The following is a 19,877-nucleotide window of genomic DNA, read 5'->3' on the forward strand; positions in this document are numbered from 1 at the left end:
TCTTTGGTGTTTAAATTATGCACTCTTTCATTATTCTAGAGGAAAATGCGTTCGGAAACTGTAAAAGCGTGAGTAAAATTTTTTGATCAGCCCCTATGTGGTCTCCCTGATTTACTTTCAAGGTACCACAACAAGGACGAAGAATACTGAACTGACTGTTTGATGTTAGTCTGGTATTCGATATTAACGCTATTGAAGTGACTCAACACAACGACATAAAAATGAAAATAATTTAATTGAGTTGAATACAAGTAGGTAAATGGAATGATACGGTGTTGATATCGGCACGACGTAGGGGACACGATTAGATGGTTTCAGCTCTTCGTAGACGACGGTAGACTCCAGTACTTCTGAGATGATCCGTAGTTGGTTGCGTCCTCCAGTGTCTCTGGCAGCTTCTCGTTGAGTGATTCGGGCAGAAACGAGGTGATGACGGCCGCCGACGCGAGGAGCGCTCCCAGTACGCCGTAGAGGCACCTGGAGTCCACTGCTGTCCCCTAGACACATGGAGTACATTTCGTGTTACCTGTCGCCTAGCACCAGTTGACCTGTCTGTGGAGCGATCTGATATGTCTGGTAAATTTCCATGGAAGAATGGAACCTTGTTCTTGAGCCTTCGTGGTTGGTAAGCTTGATTATTCCACGCATCACGTAAATAATTTCAACAACGCACAGCGTAAATATCATTTTTGATAGCCGTCTAAATTGGTGAGTGTGTCGACTGTGATTGAAAATGCAGAAAATCGAGTTTCGTTCTGTCTACTGAACGTATTCATTTGAAGGTTTGCACTGCCGCACAGAATTGCATCAAGTTCTCGCGGACTCTACACTGTCTCTGAAGACCATTGCAGTCCAGTTGAAGTCACGAAAGGGAAACCATTGATAAAATTCATGATATGGAAATGCAAGACCGCCGAATAAAAATTCGTGACATTGCTGAGGCATCTCTACTGAGCGAATGCATAAAATCCTGCGTGGAAGAATAGTTATGAAGGATCTGTGTGCGAGGTGCATGCTCTGATTGCTCACCGTCGACCAAAATCGCATCCGACACAACATTTCAACACAATGTCCGTACACGTTTAATCACAATCCGCAAGACTTTTTGTGCCGATTTGTGACTGTTGACGAAATCTGGATACAACATTACACACTAGAGTCCAAACAGTTGTCAAAATAATGGACAAAGTCTGATGAAAGTACACCGAAGAAAGCAAAAACCATTTCATCAGCCTGTTAAGTGATAGCCACTTTTTTTTTATTCCCGAGGAATAATCCTCGTATAATACTTGCAAAAAAGAAGAACCATAAGTGGACTTTATTATGCTTCACTGTTCGATAGTTTGAAACTTGCGTTGGCTGAAAAAAGACCAAGGGTGGCCCGCGAAAAAGTGCTGTGTCACCAAGAAAACGCACCATCCCACACACCAGCGACAACAATGGATAATTTGCGTGAACTGCGCTTTGAACTGTTTTTTCTTTGTTTTTATGGTTGTGATTTTAATAATTATGCTGTATCGTTCGTTTGCTAGATTAAGTCTTCTTTCTTTTTACATAGTTTGTGGCTAGATTCAATATTTTCGTCTCATGGTAAAGATTTTTTAAATCCTTTTGGATTGTCTTTATGTTAAAATATTTATTTATGGCTGCCTTTTTTCCCTATTTTTTTATTAAATAATTCGTTCCTCGTGTTCACCAGGCTTAGGCCCAAGTGGCTTCTTCTCGTTCCCTAGCTTGAAACTTTGACTTGCTGGAAAGGAATTTTCGTCAAATGAGGAAATGATACTCTCAGCCGGCGAACATTTTTCTGGGCTTGGCAGGAGCTATTTTTCCGATAGGATGAAAAAACTGCAGGATCACTGGACCAAGTGTACATCCCACGAAGTAAACTATGGCGAGAAGTAAGGTAAATTGTTTCCGAAACAAACATTTTTTCTTACTTTTTTCCAGACTTATCGAGCCACTTTCGTACATTTCTCCTGATAGAATGCACGAATCATTGTTTCGTTCAGTGTTCATCATCATTACCTGATCTAAAGAGTCGAATAAAAATAAACAACACTGGACAAATGAAAACAGTGATTTTCTCTCAGGCGGCAGTAAAGATGAGATTGAATTACTTACCAAGTGTACAATGTATGGTGCAATTCCTATTACAGCTGCAACAAATGCCCACTCCACAGCTGAACCAATCTGCCTAATACACGTTGGATGGATCTCCATGCTCTGAAGAACGTTGGTGAAGAGAGACATTACGCAGAAGAACTTGAGGAGTGTCACTCCACAAGCAACAACCCACGTCTGTCCGGAGACTGAAAGAAAAACAAATATAAATCGTTCATTTTATCAAAAGTTTAGTAAATATTTTAAAATACGAAGCAAGTAATTATTTTAGAGCATTAAAATAACATGTAAACGCGAGAACTAGTTTACAAAAGCAGTTATGCCGAGAGATATCGTACATTACCGAGTATGACATTCTTAGAGCAAGATTGATTTTAGACACTTGTGCCAAACTGAGTCCAAGGAGAGAGAATAAAACATTTGAGAATTCACACAATGTACCCGCTGGATGAATAGCGCTAAATTAAAATTAAAGGTCAAGTTTTTGAGGTTCTTAGCCATTAGACAAAATTCAACTTCTCCTAGTATCGAGGAGTGTCCACGAGCCTCATAAATATTACCTTTAGACTCAATTTATTATCTGCTGAAATCCTTTATATGTTTGGTGTTAATTACTTTTCTCTTGACAGCGGTTAGTAACGATTGCTGTAGTGGAAGACTCAGTAACTGCAATAAGAATTACACTACTTGATCAAAAATATCCGGACGTAACTATGTGTAGAGCACTAGGTGTCACGAGATGCGGATCCGCCGGTAGAAAAAAAAGCCGGGAGTTTTGTGTTGCCAGTGGAGAAGAAGTCACAGCCCAATGGGTCGGTCAGCAGCGCTCGGTAATTTACAACTTGAACTAATCACAGCATGTCACCTGAATAACTAATCAGTCCGAGACATTTCAACCCTTATAAGACCGACCAAGCCGTCTGTTGCTCGTGTGACTGAAGTGGAAACGCGAACGACCAGCCACAGCTAAGCGAAGAGCAGACAGACCTCATTTACTGAAGGACAGGGACCGTTGAGTTTTACGAAGGATGGTTATAAAATAACACGTGAAATCAGCAGATGGGATCGATCATTCGTGAGTTACAAAGTCCTTCCAGGAGTGCAGCTAGCATAATGATTGTGCGTAGTGAGTTAAAGAGAACGTTGTACAGTGGTACAGCCGCTCCTCACAAGCCACACAATTCTGTCGTGATTGCTAAACAACGCTTAAGGCGGTGCAAAGGGCCACGCCATTCAACAGTGGATGACTGGAAACAAGTGATTTGGAATTATGAATCGCGCTGTAGATTATGACAATTCGATGGAAGGTTTGGATTGGCCGAATGCACGGAGAACGTGCCGTCAGGTGCAGTGTCAACAGTGAAGGCATGACGGTGTTGTTCGTTGTTAGGGCGTGATCACCTTATGACGCCTAAGAGCTCGCTAAATACAGAAGTATATGAACACTTTTATAGCATTGAATTCTTCCTACAATAGAGGAGTAGAGACGATGATTGTTTCTATCAGCTTCGCAATGATTTGCGAACAGTAATGTTTCTGAAAGGGACGGGCTTGCCCAGACTCCCGACCTGAACCCAACGGAAAACCTCTGTGATGAGTTAGAACGGCTTTGCTTCAGACCCCAGCGTTTCTGGTTTCAACTATTGAGGGCAAATGGGCTACCATTTCCCCACAGACGCTGACACGCTTTTTCGAATACATCCCCTTCAGGGTTCAAACTGTCATGAAGGCGAAGTCTGGACATACAGCATATTAACGTCCACTAATAGGTTTCCGGATACTTTTTGTCAGATAACTTATTCGTATACCGATGCCGAGGATCTTCTTTCTTCTCAGTGAAACAAGCGATATTGTAAGATCTTCCACCTCTTTCTCATTTGCACCACTCTTCTAAGCCAGCAAGTCCGTAACCCAACACATGTGGCACATATTCCAGTCTGTGTCTCCCATCCTTTATCGTTGAGGAAGAACGACTGAAAATAAACTGATGCGCCAAAGAAACTGGTATAGACATGCGTCTTCAAATACAGAGATATGTAACCAGGCAGAATACGGCGCTACGGTCGGCAACGCCTATATAAGACACCAAGTGTGTGGCACAGTTGTTAGATCGGTTACTGCTCCTACAATGCCAGGTTATCAAGAGTTAAGTGACTTTGGACGTGGTGTTATAGTCGGCGCGCAAGCGATGGGACACAGCATCTCCGAGGTAGCGATGACGTGGGAATTTTACCGTACGACTATTTCATGAGTGTACCCAGAGTAACAGGAACAGTAACATACTGTAAAACATCAGATCTCCGACACCACTGCCGCCAGAAAATGGTCTGCAAGAACGGGACCAACGTCGACTGAAAAGAATCGTTCAGTGTGGTAGAAGTGCAACCCTTCCGTAAAGTGCTGCAGATTTCAGTGCTGGGCAATCAGCAAGTATCACCGTGCGAATCATTCAACGAAACATCATCGATACAGGCTTTCGGAGCCGAAGGCCCACTCGCATACCCTTTATGACTGCACGACACAAAACTTTAAGCATCGCCTGTGTCGGTGAACACCGACTTGGACTGCTGATGACTGGAAACATGTTGCCTGGTCGGACGAGTCTCATTTCAAATAGTATTGAGCTGATGGTCGTGTACAGGTACGGAGACAACCTCATGAATCCATGGACTCTGAATGTCAGCAGGGGACTGCTCAAGCTGGTGGCTCTGTAGTGATGTGGGGTGTGTGCAGTTTGAGTGATATGGGTCCCCTGATATTTCTAGAAACGACTCTGGCAGGTGAGACGTACATAAGCGTCCTGTCTGATCACCTGCATCCATTCATGGCCATTGTGCATTCCGACAGACTTGGGCAATTCTAGCAGGACAATGCGACATCCTAAACGTCATGAATTGCTACAGTGTGGCTCCAGGATCACTCTTCTAATTTTAAACACTACCGCTGGCCACCAAACTCTCGAGGCATGAAAATTATTGAGCATATCTGGGCTGCCTTACATCATGCTGTTCAGAAGAGACCTTCACCCCCTCTTACGGGAATTTATGGACAGTCGTGGAGGATTCGTGGTGTCAATTCCCTCCAGCACTACTTCAGACATTAGTCGAGTCCATATCATGTCGTGTTGTGGAACTTCTGCGTGCCCGCGGGGGCCCTACATGGTATTAGGGTAGGTGTACTAGTTTCTTTGTCTATTCAGTATATATCTTCTATGCTACAAAGCACACGCAATATGTACAATGTTGACGAATGCCACACTTCTGTGTAGTTTTCGTGTGCTGGGGCATTTCATGGTAACAACACTGGACGTTGGAACAGTAAATGTAGCACACATAGGGTGGTTTCCGAAGGATCATTTCCATGACTTCCTCTAGATTCAAAATAAATTATTTTCCCGAGAGCGCAGCAATTCTGATTTATAACTGAGGCGTTGAGAACCATAAGGGTATGCCTAAAGCAGACCGTTGTCCAGTCCACATTTAAGTGAATATCAAGGAAATTGGCGAGACAGCTTTTTGTGAATGTTCTTATACACCATAGGGGCTGACAGCACAGATAAACCTGACTCACTATAAGATCAGCAGATGTCAGAAGCGAATACATGATGCAGCCTCAGAACCGTCGACGATGTGCTTTATGCCCTTATGGTTCTCAGTGCATCAGTTTACGACAAATTCGTTAAAATTTGTTTAATACATAACGTACAGCAGGAATGCAAAGTAGCAGTCCGACGACGGGGATGGATTTGTACAACCAATAAGTATAGAGTGGAAGTGACTTGTTCGGAAGAAGGATATCGGGAACCGGAGGCAACTGTTGATTGCCATGCGCTTAAGATCGTAATACTTAATATAAGCTTGTAGTCACTCCACTGATTGATTTGATGATGACCGCAGACTACATTGTTTCAGAAATGTATCAATTCGAGATACGGAAACGGACCGAGAAACGAATGAGGAGAGCTTCAAGCAAAATGGGAAAGTCTCAAATTTACCGTTCGTCTTGAGACTAAGATAATAGTGCAAATATATATCTTATGTAATAATTTTATTTATATGTATATCTCCACAAATTGTTCAAAGTGGTGTCTCAGAGCTTGTATGCAGGCATGGCATCTATAGCTATTATCTATTACTAATAATAAAATCTTAAAACCATCGTATAAGTCTGTTTGAATAGGCTATTCTCCAAAACTACAAGACGAATTTTCATGGCATTTTCACAGGTAACTTGAGTATACCTTGGGCCAAAATATAGACTTTCATACATAAAAATCATATGACCCAAAAAAAAAAAAAGATATCGTGGTTTAAAGTTTTATCGAAAACCGTATTTTCTATCTGTTTGAACACGCTAATCTCAAACTACTAGAAGCACATACGGTTTTCATCGACAATTTGAGCATAGCCTGGGATCACATTTAGGCTTTATTTCATCAAAATCGTATCGAAAGAAAAAGATATCGTAATTTAAAATTTAACCTAAATTCGGCTGTTCGGCTTAATAGTCCGTATGTTTACTTCAGTGACACGATCACCAAGTTGTAGGCCATGCGGTTCTAGGCGCTACACTCTGGAACCGAGCGACCGCTATGGTCGCAGGTTCGAATCCTGCCTCGGGCATGGATGTGTGTGCTGTCCTTAGTTAGGTTTAATTAGTTCTAAGTTCTAGGTGACTGATGACCTTAGAAGTTAAGTCGCATAGTGCTCAGAGCCATTTGAACCATTTTGAACCAAGTTGTACTACATCAAAGAACCAATATGTGACGCTATAAGTTTTGTGGTACATCAAAAAAGCAATAGATGGCTCTGTCAGTTTTTTCTTTTTCTTTTTTTAGCTTAGTGACAGATGCACTTTCGGAAGTTTACTTCAGTGATGGAATTTAAGCTCACCAAAACTGTGTAATGGAACAACGCTTGAAGATACTTCTCCCCAATGTTAACTTTGTAAAAGTGGAATAGTTGACAGGAAGTGGCACGGACGAGGGAGGTTTTACCGTCTCGCTTTAAACGTGTTCAGTTCCTGGTGAGCTTGGACCTCCGCCCCTCCTACCTTTTACAAATCCCTTCAAATCCTAGAACGCCATGCGCTCCGCCTCACCTATTGCATCCGTCTCCCCTCTCCCAGGCGGATCCTACATAACCTTATTCCGTTCTCGCACCTCCTTCTTTTCCTTGAACGGATACAGATCCTCTACACCTCCCACAAACTTGATCCCCCTCACCCACTTGTCTCTCCCATCCTCTCCCACCCCGTCCGCTGCCGTGCCTGCATTCCCACATCCCACCTGCTCTCCATCTCTCCACTCTCCATACCCTCTCCCAGTGTGGCTTCCACCAACTCCCCCTCTCTGATGATGCCCTCATCCCCTCCATCTACCCCTCCTACCAACTTTGGTCCTCCTCTCCTGCACCCTGTGTTTTTCTCCTGAGGGCACCCTCTCTCCCTTCTCTCCCGCCCTCCCTCCTCCCCTTGGCTTCCCCAACCCCCCTATCTTCCCTCCTCCCCCTCCATTCTCCACTGCCACTGGCATCTACTCACTCCCCCCTCCCCCCCTTCTTTCCCCTTTTTGACAAGTCCCCGGACTCGCACATGAATAGTGAACTTTCGTGCGCCGGAGATCAGCGCCCAGTGTTTATGTGTGTGTCGTCGTGTTCGTGTTCAAGTGTTCCAGTGTAACTCGTTCGTGCTCCAAAGTTCGCGTGTGCCATCTGTCCTCACTGTGCGTGTCCATGTGTCTGAACATTTTTATTTTGGACTCTGCGCCCATGAGCAAAAGTGTTCAAATGTTTGTGAAATCTTATGGGACAACTCATAAGGTCATCAGTCCCTAAGCTTACACACTAATTAACCTAAATTATCCTAAGGACAAACACACAAACCCATGCCCGAGGGAGGACTCGAACCTCTGACGGGACCAGCCGCCCGTGAACAGCTCTGTGTGTTTTACTTTTGTATGTCTATGTTTGTATATCCACCCTGTCTGTTCTGCGATTGTCTTCTTTTGTCTTATTAGTTTTGTCTGTGGCCTACCTGTATCAGGTGTAAATTACCAATAAAGAAAAAAAAACGGTGAGCTTATATTAGGCCATGGCCAGAAACAAAGCATGAGGCCAGATTCTGCGTATTGCCCGTGTGGACCTCAGTGTTTGCTACTTCTCGCCCCGTCAGCTATACGTCGCTTTCCCGTTATTGAAGCACACCCGACAAAGATCGTTTGAAAGTCAAAAACAAATTCCACCCATACAATGTCTCTGGAACAGCTATAAATGAACACCCGGACAACGCCGTGTTTCTCAGCGACGTTTCTAACAAAATGTTACTTTGTATCAGATAGGACAATTAAGTTCTTTAAACGACGTCATTTTCCGCGTTGTTAAGTCCGCCCCACGCTGGCTGGCTTCGAGCAGCTACAGTTGTATTTCAACCTGTGTGTAAATAACGAAAATTTACGCATAATGTTATTCATATCATTGACAACAGTTGCTGACTACTACTTTCAAGGGTGACACAGTCCTACGAGGATGGTGGCAACTTGAAATTGATTCTATATCATAATATATCGAATCTTATTAGTGTTTAATAAAGGCACAGAGGCACAATAAACACAATTACATAAAACGCAGGAGATGACGTCATTTAAAGAATCAGTAGATGTCATAGAATAGCACCAAAAGAAATTAATGAACTCTCATCTTGTTCGCTAGTATCACAAACAGCGAGAATTCTTGCCATTGAAGCCTTTTTAAGTCTCCACGGCTCTTGCCAAGAGAGCCTTTTTTCACTCTCCACGGCGCTTGCACGCGAAACGTTTTACATCATCCCACAATTACAAATTAAATGGCATCTGATATCGTTGCAAAACATGCTGGGCATGCCCTCGTCGCTTTTGAAAAGGAGGATGTAACCAAAATATTAAAACTAGAAGCAATCTGCCACGTGGCTGACTTATCCATCGACTGACAATCTTTAATAGGCTAAGTAGTCATAATAATTATTTTAAAATTGGCAGAGCACGTAACTAGTTCACTGAACTGTCCACTACTCCTCCTCCAGTATTTTAAACCTGACATAGATTGAACATTTATTTAAAATGTAACTAATGAAATTCATGAATCACAAAAGGAGGAGGTGTACTTGGAAAAGGCCGGGAGATACGGAAAGATTTCACTTACATTACGTCATGGACAGGCAGAGATTCTGCCATCAGATACTGGATTATTAGGCGTACCCAAAAGCAGGCACAAACTCAGATTACAATTCAGTGAAGAGGCTACTGAAGTTTAAAAGGCAAGTCAGGAAGAATAAATGTGCAAAGAAGTGGGTACAGAAGAACTAAGAATTGAAGATAAATGCTTGAAGTTTTCCAAGGCTATACATACTGTGATAACGAATAGCTTAGTAGGCATTTCAGTTGAAGGGGAATGGACCTCTCTAAAAATGGCAAACACAGAAATTCGAAAGAAAACTTAGGTACAAAGAAGGTAAACGTGCAGAAATCATAAGTAACAGAAGAAATCCACCAGTTGATTGATGAAAGAAGGAAGCATAAAAATGATCAGGGAAATTCAGGAACGTAGTAATACAAGTCGTTTAGGAAGGAAATAAACAGGAATTGTAAGGAAGCTAAGACGAAATGGCTGCATGAAAAATGTGAAGACATCGAAAAACAAACGGTTGTCGAAAGGACTGACTCAGAATATAGAAAAGGCAAAACAACCTTCTATGACGTTAAAAGCAAGGGTGGTAACATTAAAAGTGCATTGGGAATCCCACTATGAAATGCAAAGGAGAGAGCTTATAGTTCGAAAGAGTAAATCGAAGGCCTCTATGAGGGAGAAGAGTTGTCTGATGTGATAGAAGAAGAAACAAGAGTCGACAGGGATGAGATAGGGGATCCATTATTAGAATTAGAATTTAAAAGAGCATTGGAAGACTTAAGATCAAATAAGGCAGAATGGGTAGATAACATTCTATCAAAATTTCTAAAATTACTGGGGCAAATGGCAACAAAACAACTAATCACTTAGGTGTATAGAACGTATGACTCTGGCAATAAATCATCTAGTTTTGGGAAAAATTTCATCCATGCATTTCCGAAGAATGCAAGATCTGCTGAATGCGAGAATTATCACACAATCAGCTTAACAGTTCAAGTTGCTGACAAGAATACTACTCAGAAGAATGGAAAAGAACACTTGAGTATGTGTCATCTGACGGTCAATTTTGCTTTAGGAAAGGTAAAGGCACCACAGAAGGAATTCTGACGTTGCTGTTGATAAAGGAAGCAAGACTAAAGAAAGCTCCAGACGCGTTCATACGATTTGTCGACTTGGAAAAAACGCTCAAGAGTGTCAAACACCGCAAGATGTTTGAAATTCTGAGAAAAATAGTGGTAAGCTATAGGGGGAGATGGGTAACATACACCATGTACAAGAGCCAAGAGGGAGTAATAAGAGTGGAAGACCATGAACGTAGAGCTCGGATTAAAGAAGGTGTAAGGCAGGGATGTAGTCTTCCGCTCCTACTTTGAATCTGTACATCGAAGAAACAATAATGAAAATAAAATTAAAATTCAAGGTGAAAGAATGTTAATGATATCAGTAGTAAGATTCGCTGATTACATTGCTATCGTCAGAGATATTACTGTACTAATTAGCACAGAAATGGATTGAGAGTAAGCCAAAGGAAGATGAAAGAAGTCAGAAGAAACAGAAGTGAGGACTGACGGTCACGAAGCAGAAGATGTTAACGAATTCTGCTAACAAGGTTGTAAAATCCCAATACGGACGGAGCAAGAAGGACATCAAAAGCAGACTAGGGCATTCATAGCCAAGAGTAGTCTACCAGTATCAAACGGAGGCGTTAATTTGAGGAAGAAATTAGTGACAATGTACGTTTGGAGCACAGCATTGTATGCTAGTGAAACATGGTGTGTGGGAACACTTGAACAGAAGATAATCTAAGCATTTAAGATGTAGTGCTACAGACGAATGTTGAAAATTAGGTGGACTGATGTTAGGAATAGGGAGAGGTCCTCACTGGAATAAACGGTTCTGTCCCGTAACGTTTATTTTTGTCTTGTATTTCAAGGACCTACACTTACTGCACTTACTGCACAGTATTCAGTTTACGTATTAGTTCGTACATGCGACAAACGCAAGTCTTTACCATTTCATATTTAATAGTTCTGGGGTAATAATGCATATAATTTCTGTAGCAGCATCGAGAATATAGGCATAACATGAAACACTAATAACGTTTCGAAGATCAGCTTAATTTATAGCACGATTTGAACGCCATTACAGCAATAAAGCACAACGGAAGATTGATTTTAAACGTTGAATTCACACGTTTGTATCACACTAGGAAGCTCTTTTATATCCCACGAGAAATAATTTCTGTCCGCGAGAGAAACCGTCGCTGCTGCCCCATACCGCAAAGTGTGCAGCCTGCAGAAACAATGAACAGTTATGTATTATATGTTTCGGCCGAGTAGAAGACAATTACTTTTTAGTATCGGAAAGGGACAGCTCTAGACCCTATTTATTGTATCGTTAGAGATCATAATTTAAATCATTGCCTTTCACACACCAGCCCTATAATGCTATAGTGTCTTCGGTTAGTCAGTGCTCCGCTCTACAGATTTCTCTGGTTACAATTATCCTGTATGACAATGGTTATCACTCTAAATACGTCGTAGAATCATCTGATCTGTATTTGTCTGCCAGTAATGCCAAGGGGAGTCTATAAAAACTGGCATTCCACAGTCCAGGATCAGCTGCAACAGAACCACGGAGAGCTCTAATACTGTCTCTCACACAAAACACACTATTAATATAACACTTTTTAAAAATTCTTACTGACAACGAATCAACGCTATCCATATGTGGTAAGGAAACAAATGACGTGCATGTGTTTTCATTGGTTGCTTTAGATCCGATGAAACTGTAAACTTGTAAACACGACTAACCTGCCGGTCAGTATAGACGTTCTGCTTGAACAGAAGCTTAAGGGAACTCGTACGTGAATAACTGTCAAAAAATAGATTTTTTAATTTTTGTCTTGAAAAATCCTTTGTAGTTTTCTAAATGAGAAAAAGTTTACTTCCAGCAAAATGGACCACAGAAGGTACCAAAAATAAAGGAATTCAAAAGTGGCTGCACGCAGCACGACGTCCCCATGACACACAGACAGCTCAGTTAAAAATAAAGTTTTGTTCTCATCTGTTTCGTTTTTATGACTTTTTAGTTCCTTAAGTTGGCTAACCAGCGAAAGCTTTACAGTTGCTTATCTTTTGTTTATACAGAGAGATTAGTCATTGTTTGCTGTTGTTTTGGCACGAATATTTTGTTTACAGCGAAATATATGTGTGAGTTTCTTATTGTGTGCATTAGTTTCTTATTCCACTTGAAACTGACATTGAGGGAATGAAAAAAGCAGTATGGGCTACCTTCTTTCATAAATCCTCCACAGATGACAACCCATGTCATGCAATCTGCCCTCGTGGCAGTGATTCATAGTTTGGCTACCAGAGGGCTGTTACTCAAGGTGAGACCTACAACCATAAACATTCTTTGCCATTTGCTATAATGGAAGTTTTAAAACCTGTATATAGGGATCTTAGTCACAAAGGTTATTAGAGAAAAGTTTACATGATAGGATTCAAAATCCGAATGAAAGTTTCAACAATCGTAAGTGATAACGGATACCAAAACTGTCCTAGAAGGACTAAAATCATGGAAAATAGATATGCTAGAAGCTGTTTTATGTTTTAATGACGGTACAGTGTCAAGGCTTAACGTTACGGAACTTACGGGAGGGTCTGGTGGACTAAATATTCATACAGCTCTAACAGCCATTGGCCGAAAGAGATTGACCGAAGGAGACTCTTTGAAGCAGAAAAATCAGTGTTGGAAGCCACCGAAGAAGCAACAATAAGAAGAAGAGGAAGTGTGAAAAATAGAAGAAAGGAAGAACAAGAAGAATGGTGATCCATTGATTGTGACCGGGACAAATATCTCACGAAATAAGCATCAAACGAAAAAACTACAAAGAAGGAAACTCGTCTAGCTTGAAGGCGGAAACCAGATGGCGCTATGGTTGGCCCACTAGATGGCGCTGCCATGGGTCAAACGGATATCAACTGCGTTTATTTAAATAGGAACCCCATTTTTTATTACATATTCGCGTAGTACGTAAAGAAATATGAATGTTTTACTTAGACCACTTTTTTCGCTTTGTGATAGATGGCGCTGTAATAGTCACAAACGCATAAGTACGTGGTATCACGTAACATTCCGCCAGTGCGGATGGTTTTTGCATCGTGATACATTACCCGTGTTAAAATGGACGGTACATCAATTGCGGAAAAGATCGATATCGTGTTGACGTATGGCTATTGTGATCAAAATGCCCAACGGGTGAGCGCTATGTATGCTGCTCGGTAACCTCGACGACATCATCCAAGTAACCGGAACGTTCGCCGGATGGTTACGTTACTTAAGAAAACAGGTACTGTTCCGCCACGTATGAAACGTCAACCACGACCTGCAACAAATGATGATGCCCAAGTAGGTGCTTTAGCTGCTGTCGCGGCTAATCCGCACATCAGTAGCGGACAAACTGCGCGAGAATCGGCAATCTCAGAAACGTCGTTGTAGAGAATGCTACATCAACATCGATTGCACCGGTACTGTATTTCTGTGCACCAGGAACTGCATGGCGACAACTTTGAACGTCGTGTACAGTTCTGCCGCTGGGTACAAGAGAAATTACGGGACGATTACAAATTTTTTGCACGCGTCCTTTTTAGCGGGGAAGCGTCATTCACCAACAGCGGTAACGACAACCGGCATAATATACACGGGCAACGGAAGATCCACGATAGCTGTGACAAGTGGAACATCAGCGACCTTGGCGAGTAAATGACTGGTGTGGCATTATGGGAGGAAGGATGTTGGCCCCCATTTTATCGATGGCAATCTAAATGGTGCAATGTATGCTGATTTCCTACGTAATGTTCTACCGATGTTACTAAAAGATGTTTCACCGCATGACAGAACGGCGATGTGGTTCCAACATGATGGATGTCCTGCACATAGCTCGCGTTCGGTTGAAGAGGTATTGAATAGCACATTTCATGACAGGTGGATTGGTCGCCGAAGCACCATACCATGGCCCGCACGTTCACCGGATCTGACGTCCCCGGATTTCTTTCTGTAGGGAAAATTAAAGGATACTTGCTATCGTGATCCACCGACAACGCCTGACAACATTTGTCAGCGCATTGTCAATGCATGTGCCAACATTACGCAAGATGAACTACTCGCTCTTGAGAGGAATGTCGTTACACGTATTGCCAAATGCATTGAGGTTGACGGACATTATTTTGAGCATTTATTGCATTAATGTGGTATTTGCAAGTAATCACGCTGTAACAGCATGAGTTCCCAGAAATGATAAGTTCACAAAGGTACATGTATCACATTGGAACAACCAAAATAAAATGTTCAAACGCACCTACGTTCTGTATTTTAATTTTAAAAAACCTGACTGTTACCAACTTTTCGGTTAAAATTGTGAGCCATATGTATTTGACTGTTACAGCGCCATCTATCACAAAGCGAAAAAAGTGGTCCAACTACAACATTCATATTTCTTAACGTACTACACGAATATGTTTTAAAAATGGGGGGATCCTATTTTGAAAAAAACGCAGTTAATATCCGTTTGACCTATGGCAGCGCCATCTAGCGGGCCAACCATAGCGCCATCTGGTTTCCCCCTTCAAGCTAGACAAGTTTCGTTCTTTGTAGTTTTCTCGTTTGACTTATTTCGTGAGAAATTTGGCCCGGTCACGATCAATCGACCACCCTGTATATGGACCTGGGATGCATTAGTGTCATGCAAGTTTAATAGATAAATCAAGTGTTAGCTTAAACTTGAATTTCCCGAAAGTTAAATTATTTCATGTTCTTGTAAATTTTCGCTAAAAGCTGTTAAAGATACAGAGCTGAAATTTAGTATACTGTCGTAAAACATGCTTACCTAAGAAGTAGTCTACTCTTGTGACTTAACTTTGAAAATAAAAACCTTTCTTGAACAAAAATCTTGAATTCATTTCCTAAATTTTTGATAGTCATACTAAAAATTTCTTAGTACCACAATTTATGACAGCACCGTTTTTTAAATACTCTGCTTTAAAGATAATATTGTAAAGAACTTACAGGAAAAAAATTAGCCTTCTACTTTATTTGTATTTTGAGTAATGTGTACCTATGCTGTACAAAAATAATTAGCATGTTTATTTCACCTGCAAAAAAAAAAAAATACAATTAAAAAAAGTGAGAGCTGAAACCGTGGTTCATACATATAAATATTACCAAAAGTCGTCTTAAAAGATGGTAAGCTTTATATGGGCTTACAAATCATATTCTTTGAGGTATGCTGTTTCGAAAACTGTCAATTTTTTCAAGGATTCCCTAGTATTTACGGACCAGTCCCCTTAAGTTTTTCCAGGTTAAATGTGGAAGAGAGTGGGCGCAGAATACACTGTCCACAAGCAAACGCGTTTCTGACCCTGTGCGCGTGCCATCAGAGTGGAACACTTTTCACGCTCGTATTTGTATGTTGGAGGCTGTATGGTTCCATGAGTGTTGTCATTTTCACTTAGTTGCTCGTTCGTAGTGGGTTCTTTGCAAGTGAAAGTGTTTTGAGTGTCTGCAAACAATGCCAGGTTGTACTGTTGTTAACTGCAATTCTCACAGTCGTAACACTAGGAGGACTGAAGTAGTGCTTCAAGCTTTTGATCGCAATCCAAATCTGCAAAGGATTCTCGAAATCCAGTAGAAAAGACGTTGTGAATACTGCAAATGCTAGAATAAGATGTCGTCATTTCAAAGAAACTGTTAGAGAGCTATGTTCGGAAATGCTAAATTTACAATGATAACGAGTGCTTAAGAACGAGGCATTTCCATCGTGTAATTTGCCTTGTAATGTTACACCTAGTATAAGAGAAGAAGGAAAGTAACTTTTCAACAAATGTGGTATCTGTAGAAACAGTACAGAGACTTTGCAAAAGCTTTCATCACGGGAGAAGGGCGCTGATAAATGTGCAGTTACAGAGCGCTGATAAAGGTGCAATTGCAGATAATTCAGATAAAGCCGCTTTAGAAAATTACGTAGCAGCATTATAGAGAAGAAATGCTGGTATGAAAAACACGAGCGTAAGGTTACAAGCACGTATTAAGGATCTCCATTGTCATAAACGAAACGACGTCTTCACAACAAAGACAATAAAAAAAGGAGCAAGTAAACGGTATTGTGTTTCATAAAATTAATCAAACACTGGGCAAAATATTTTCATCCAATCATATCAGAAGTTTGTTACAGGGGTCGCAACGGATTCTATGGGACAAAGAGGATATTATTTTGCAAGTTAATTTCTTTGCGCACTTTTGGGCAGGAAAGTTACAATTTTTTAGGGAAAAAGTCGGATATCGTCTATCTGCAGTGTCGACTTTGCGGTTATGGGTAAATCGCGGTTGCAGTTGTCACTAGCCGTTTTGAAGGATGTTCTAGTTTGATTAGGTAATTCAAATATTTCCTACAAATACGGCACTTGCAAAATTTCTTGAGTGAAAACGACCGTGTCAATCTGTTAGTTGAAGTTCCATTAAACTTGTGGTGAGTACAAAATCAAAATTTTTCTCAGAGCCAATTCAGAAAGCTGTAAGCTCATGTCGAACACCTATTGGAGTAAAAAACTGCTAAAACAGACTATACTTTGCGCTTTTTTCCCCATGGTTTGATACTATAGATACTTGGATTTTTTTAAAAAAAATCAGCAGTTTAAGAGCTGGTTAAGTTATTCGATCTTGAGGTAACATTCCAGCAATAGCAGAATATCAATTTACGTTTCATTAATTCAGTAGAAACTAAAATGTACCACAAATACGTCGCACAAATGAACGGCCCACACGTATCGCAGTTACCGAGGCAGACGCTGTTCCTTAGCGAGCCAATAGCGTGACAGAACTCTTACTTCCCAACTGTATTTTTCTAAGGTCTTTGGTGCCAAGGTTTCCGCATTTAAACCTTCTTTGACAATTTTCCGCTGCTTTGATATAATGTGGAACAGGAAAAGAAGTGATAAACGACAGGCCGAAATATCTTCCCCCACGTATTTGAAAGCTGCCAGAACTATTTCAAAGTTGCAGGTAAAGTTCAGCTCCACACACCCAAGACGGTAAGTCTATGGCCACAATATGATAGGTCATTATTTCCGAACCGTTGATATTCGCTAGAGCAGCGCACAGAGCTATCCTACTGTTGTTAACATCCAATACCGCGATCAAATACGTAAGACATCAGCAATTACAACAATATTACGCTTACCTGTTATTGCAATAATAATAACAATAGAAACGAGAGTTGCTGTCAGCAGCGACAACGCCTCTGTGAACCTCCGACCGAACTTGTTGCCCAGGAAATGCGCTGCCAAATGCGCCGGGGCGTCGACGACACCTTGAGCTATGAAGGCCAGGAACGGATTACCGCTCAGGTTCCCGACGTTAAACCGAATGCAGCTCGTGGTCAGGATGCATACGCACCTGTGGAAATAGGGTGACAGATGAGCCATCAGAAACATTCGAGTTCGAACGATGACTGAAAATAAGTGGTTTCCGCTCCTAAAATATGTATTTCATGTTAAGATTTTTTCGATATCGGAATGCGAATCCACACATTAATCTACCACTCTGCTGGGAGGTATCGGAACTTAGATTTCACATCACCTGAGGCGTAAAGCAGTGACAGTAAGACTATTACGAAGCTGGATATTGTCGAAAATTCGTTTTACAAGCCTTAAATTTCAAGTTTTTTGTTGTGTTTGTAGGGCTTTAATATCTGAAGTCGAGTAGCTGTTGCAACAGTGTCCACACGATTATAAACTTCGCAAAGTACTCTTTCATTCACTATACTTAATAGTCCTTCAAACCGAGCAGCGTAACTAGTGCGCTAGGTTTCTGGCGTGAGGTGGTTCTTTCCTAATATACGGTAGCACGCTATCTCATATTAGGCTAATTTCAACTTGTCGCCTAGGGGCTGGATGCAGACTCGTGTTATTAGTATGTCGTTTGATTATTTATCATTATTTTCCGATTTCTGTTGTTCCTTAGTTGCTTCAAAGTTCGTGCAGATATATTTCGTCTTTGCAATTAAATGAAGGGGAGATTGTTTTTTGCCATACGCTTTTCGCTTCAGTGGTTCTTCAGTGGCCTGTAATACATGTGTCTTTACGTAGTAGTTACCAATATGTTAATATGTTACGGTTTCTCAAGTAGCTCTCTTGTTTTTCAGGTTAGAAACAACTTTGCAACACAAATTTCTTGATGTTAAATTATCGCTTCGTGTTAAACATATAATGTTGTTAGTTCATGTGTGTCATGCTCGAAATGTGTTTACTTGGTGTCCAGACTCCAGCTGACAGGTTTTCGGCGTTTTCTCGCCCACATTTATCGCAACACGTCACTTGCAAGTTTCACTGTGTGTTAAATGTGTGTTGTTAAAGTGTGTAGTGTTGCCAACTGTCGCTGTGTGTTTATCTTTCGTCTTTTGTTTGTGTTGTGTACGTGTGGATAGATACTTGTTCATTTGTTGTGTCCCTGCGTTTTTCCGTTTCTTTCTTTTTTTTACAAGAAAGTACAAACACAAATCACCACAAATTCCACCTAAAACTAATAAACCTAGCAGACAGAGAATTAATAGCAAAAGAAACACAACTAGAGAAAGAAGGGCTCTAATGCAATCTCAGTACGAAGATAAACAACACGACATATAAAATCTGATTGCAGAATGAAAATGTAACCTTGTAGAGGAAGAGAAACAAGAGTATAGAGGAAATAAATATAATAACTGTTGTGACTTGGCAAGACAGCCAAGCCACTATGAGATAGCCGAAAGGCACGCGTTTAAGCTCACGCAGGCTGGCGTGAGGTCTGGAACAGTTAAAGGAGTTGAGTCTAGTAAAAAAAGTATGTAGCTTCTGAAATACTTAACTTTAATCCATAATTGGTGAACATCGGTCTGACGGTACATGCATCACAAGATAAATACCAATTGATAATGGCGCCTTGCTGGGTCGTAGCAAATGACGCAGCTGAAAGCTATGCTAACTATCGTCTCGGCAAATGAGAGCGTAATTTGTCATTGAACCATCGCTAGCAAAGTCGGCTGTACAACTGGGGCGAGTGCTAGGAAGTCTCTCTAGACCTGCCGTGTGGCGGCGCTCGGTCTGCAATCACTGATAGTGGCGACACGCGGGTCCGACGTATACTACCGGACCGCGGCCGATTTAAAGGCTACCACCTAGCAAGTGTGGTGTCTGGCTGTGACACCACAATAACCAGATCAAAGAAAGAGCAAAATAGGAAACTTCAAAAAGAAAATAACACCACTAAGGAATTAAAAGAAAAACTGCACTCCAATAACATCATAATTACAAGAGCTGATCTGAGAAACAGCTCAGTATTGATCAATAAAGAACAGTGATGTAAAAAAACCAAAGATTTCATTTCCTAAGGGAACATCACAGTGCTGATGAATAAAGCACAATAAACAGAAAGATTTCATCTCCTCTAACAACATTACAGAACTGAAATTTGATCCAATAGCATGTTTCCAGACAAATATAAAAAACGGCCTCAAAGACATCAGCCATATACTGAGAGACAAGCAAAAACAATATATCG

General features: G+C 41.2%; 1 protein-coding gene across 1 annotated transcript in view; it reads right to left on the reverse strand.

Moving 5' to 3' along the window:
• Positions 1-216: 216 nt before the first annotated feature.
• The window catches only part of LOC124789692 (solute carrier family 22 member 7-like), an 89,263-nt gene continuing 69,602 nt past the window's right edge, over positions 217-19,877 (reverse strand). Inside the window, exons 7-9 of the mRNA XM_047257134.1 lie at positions 17,524-17,738; positions 2,125-2,312; positions 217-497 (exon numbers count right to left, since the gene is read on the reverse strand). Of these exons, the coding sequence (XP_047113090.1) occupies positions 315-497; positions 2,125-2,312; positions 17,524-17,738 (586 nt within the window). The 3' untranslated portion in view covers positions 217-314. The remainder of the gene's footprint in view (positions 498-2,124; positions 2,313-17,523; positions 17,739-19,877) is intronic.

The sequence above is a fragment of the Schistocerca piceifrons genome, chromosome 3, assembly GCF_021461385.2.
Source record: "Schistocerca piceifrons isolate TAMUIC-IGC-003096 chromosome 3, iqSchPice1.1, whole genome shotgun sequence".
In the NCBI taxonomy this organism is placed as follows: Eukaryota; Metazoa; Arthropoda; class Insecta; order Orthoptera; family Acrididae; genus Schistocerca; species Schistocerca piceifrons.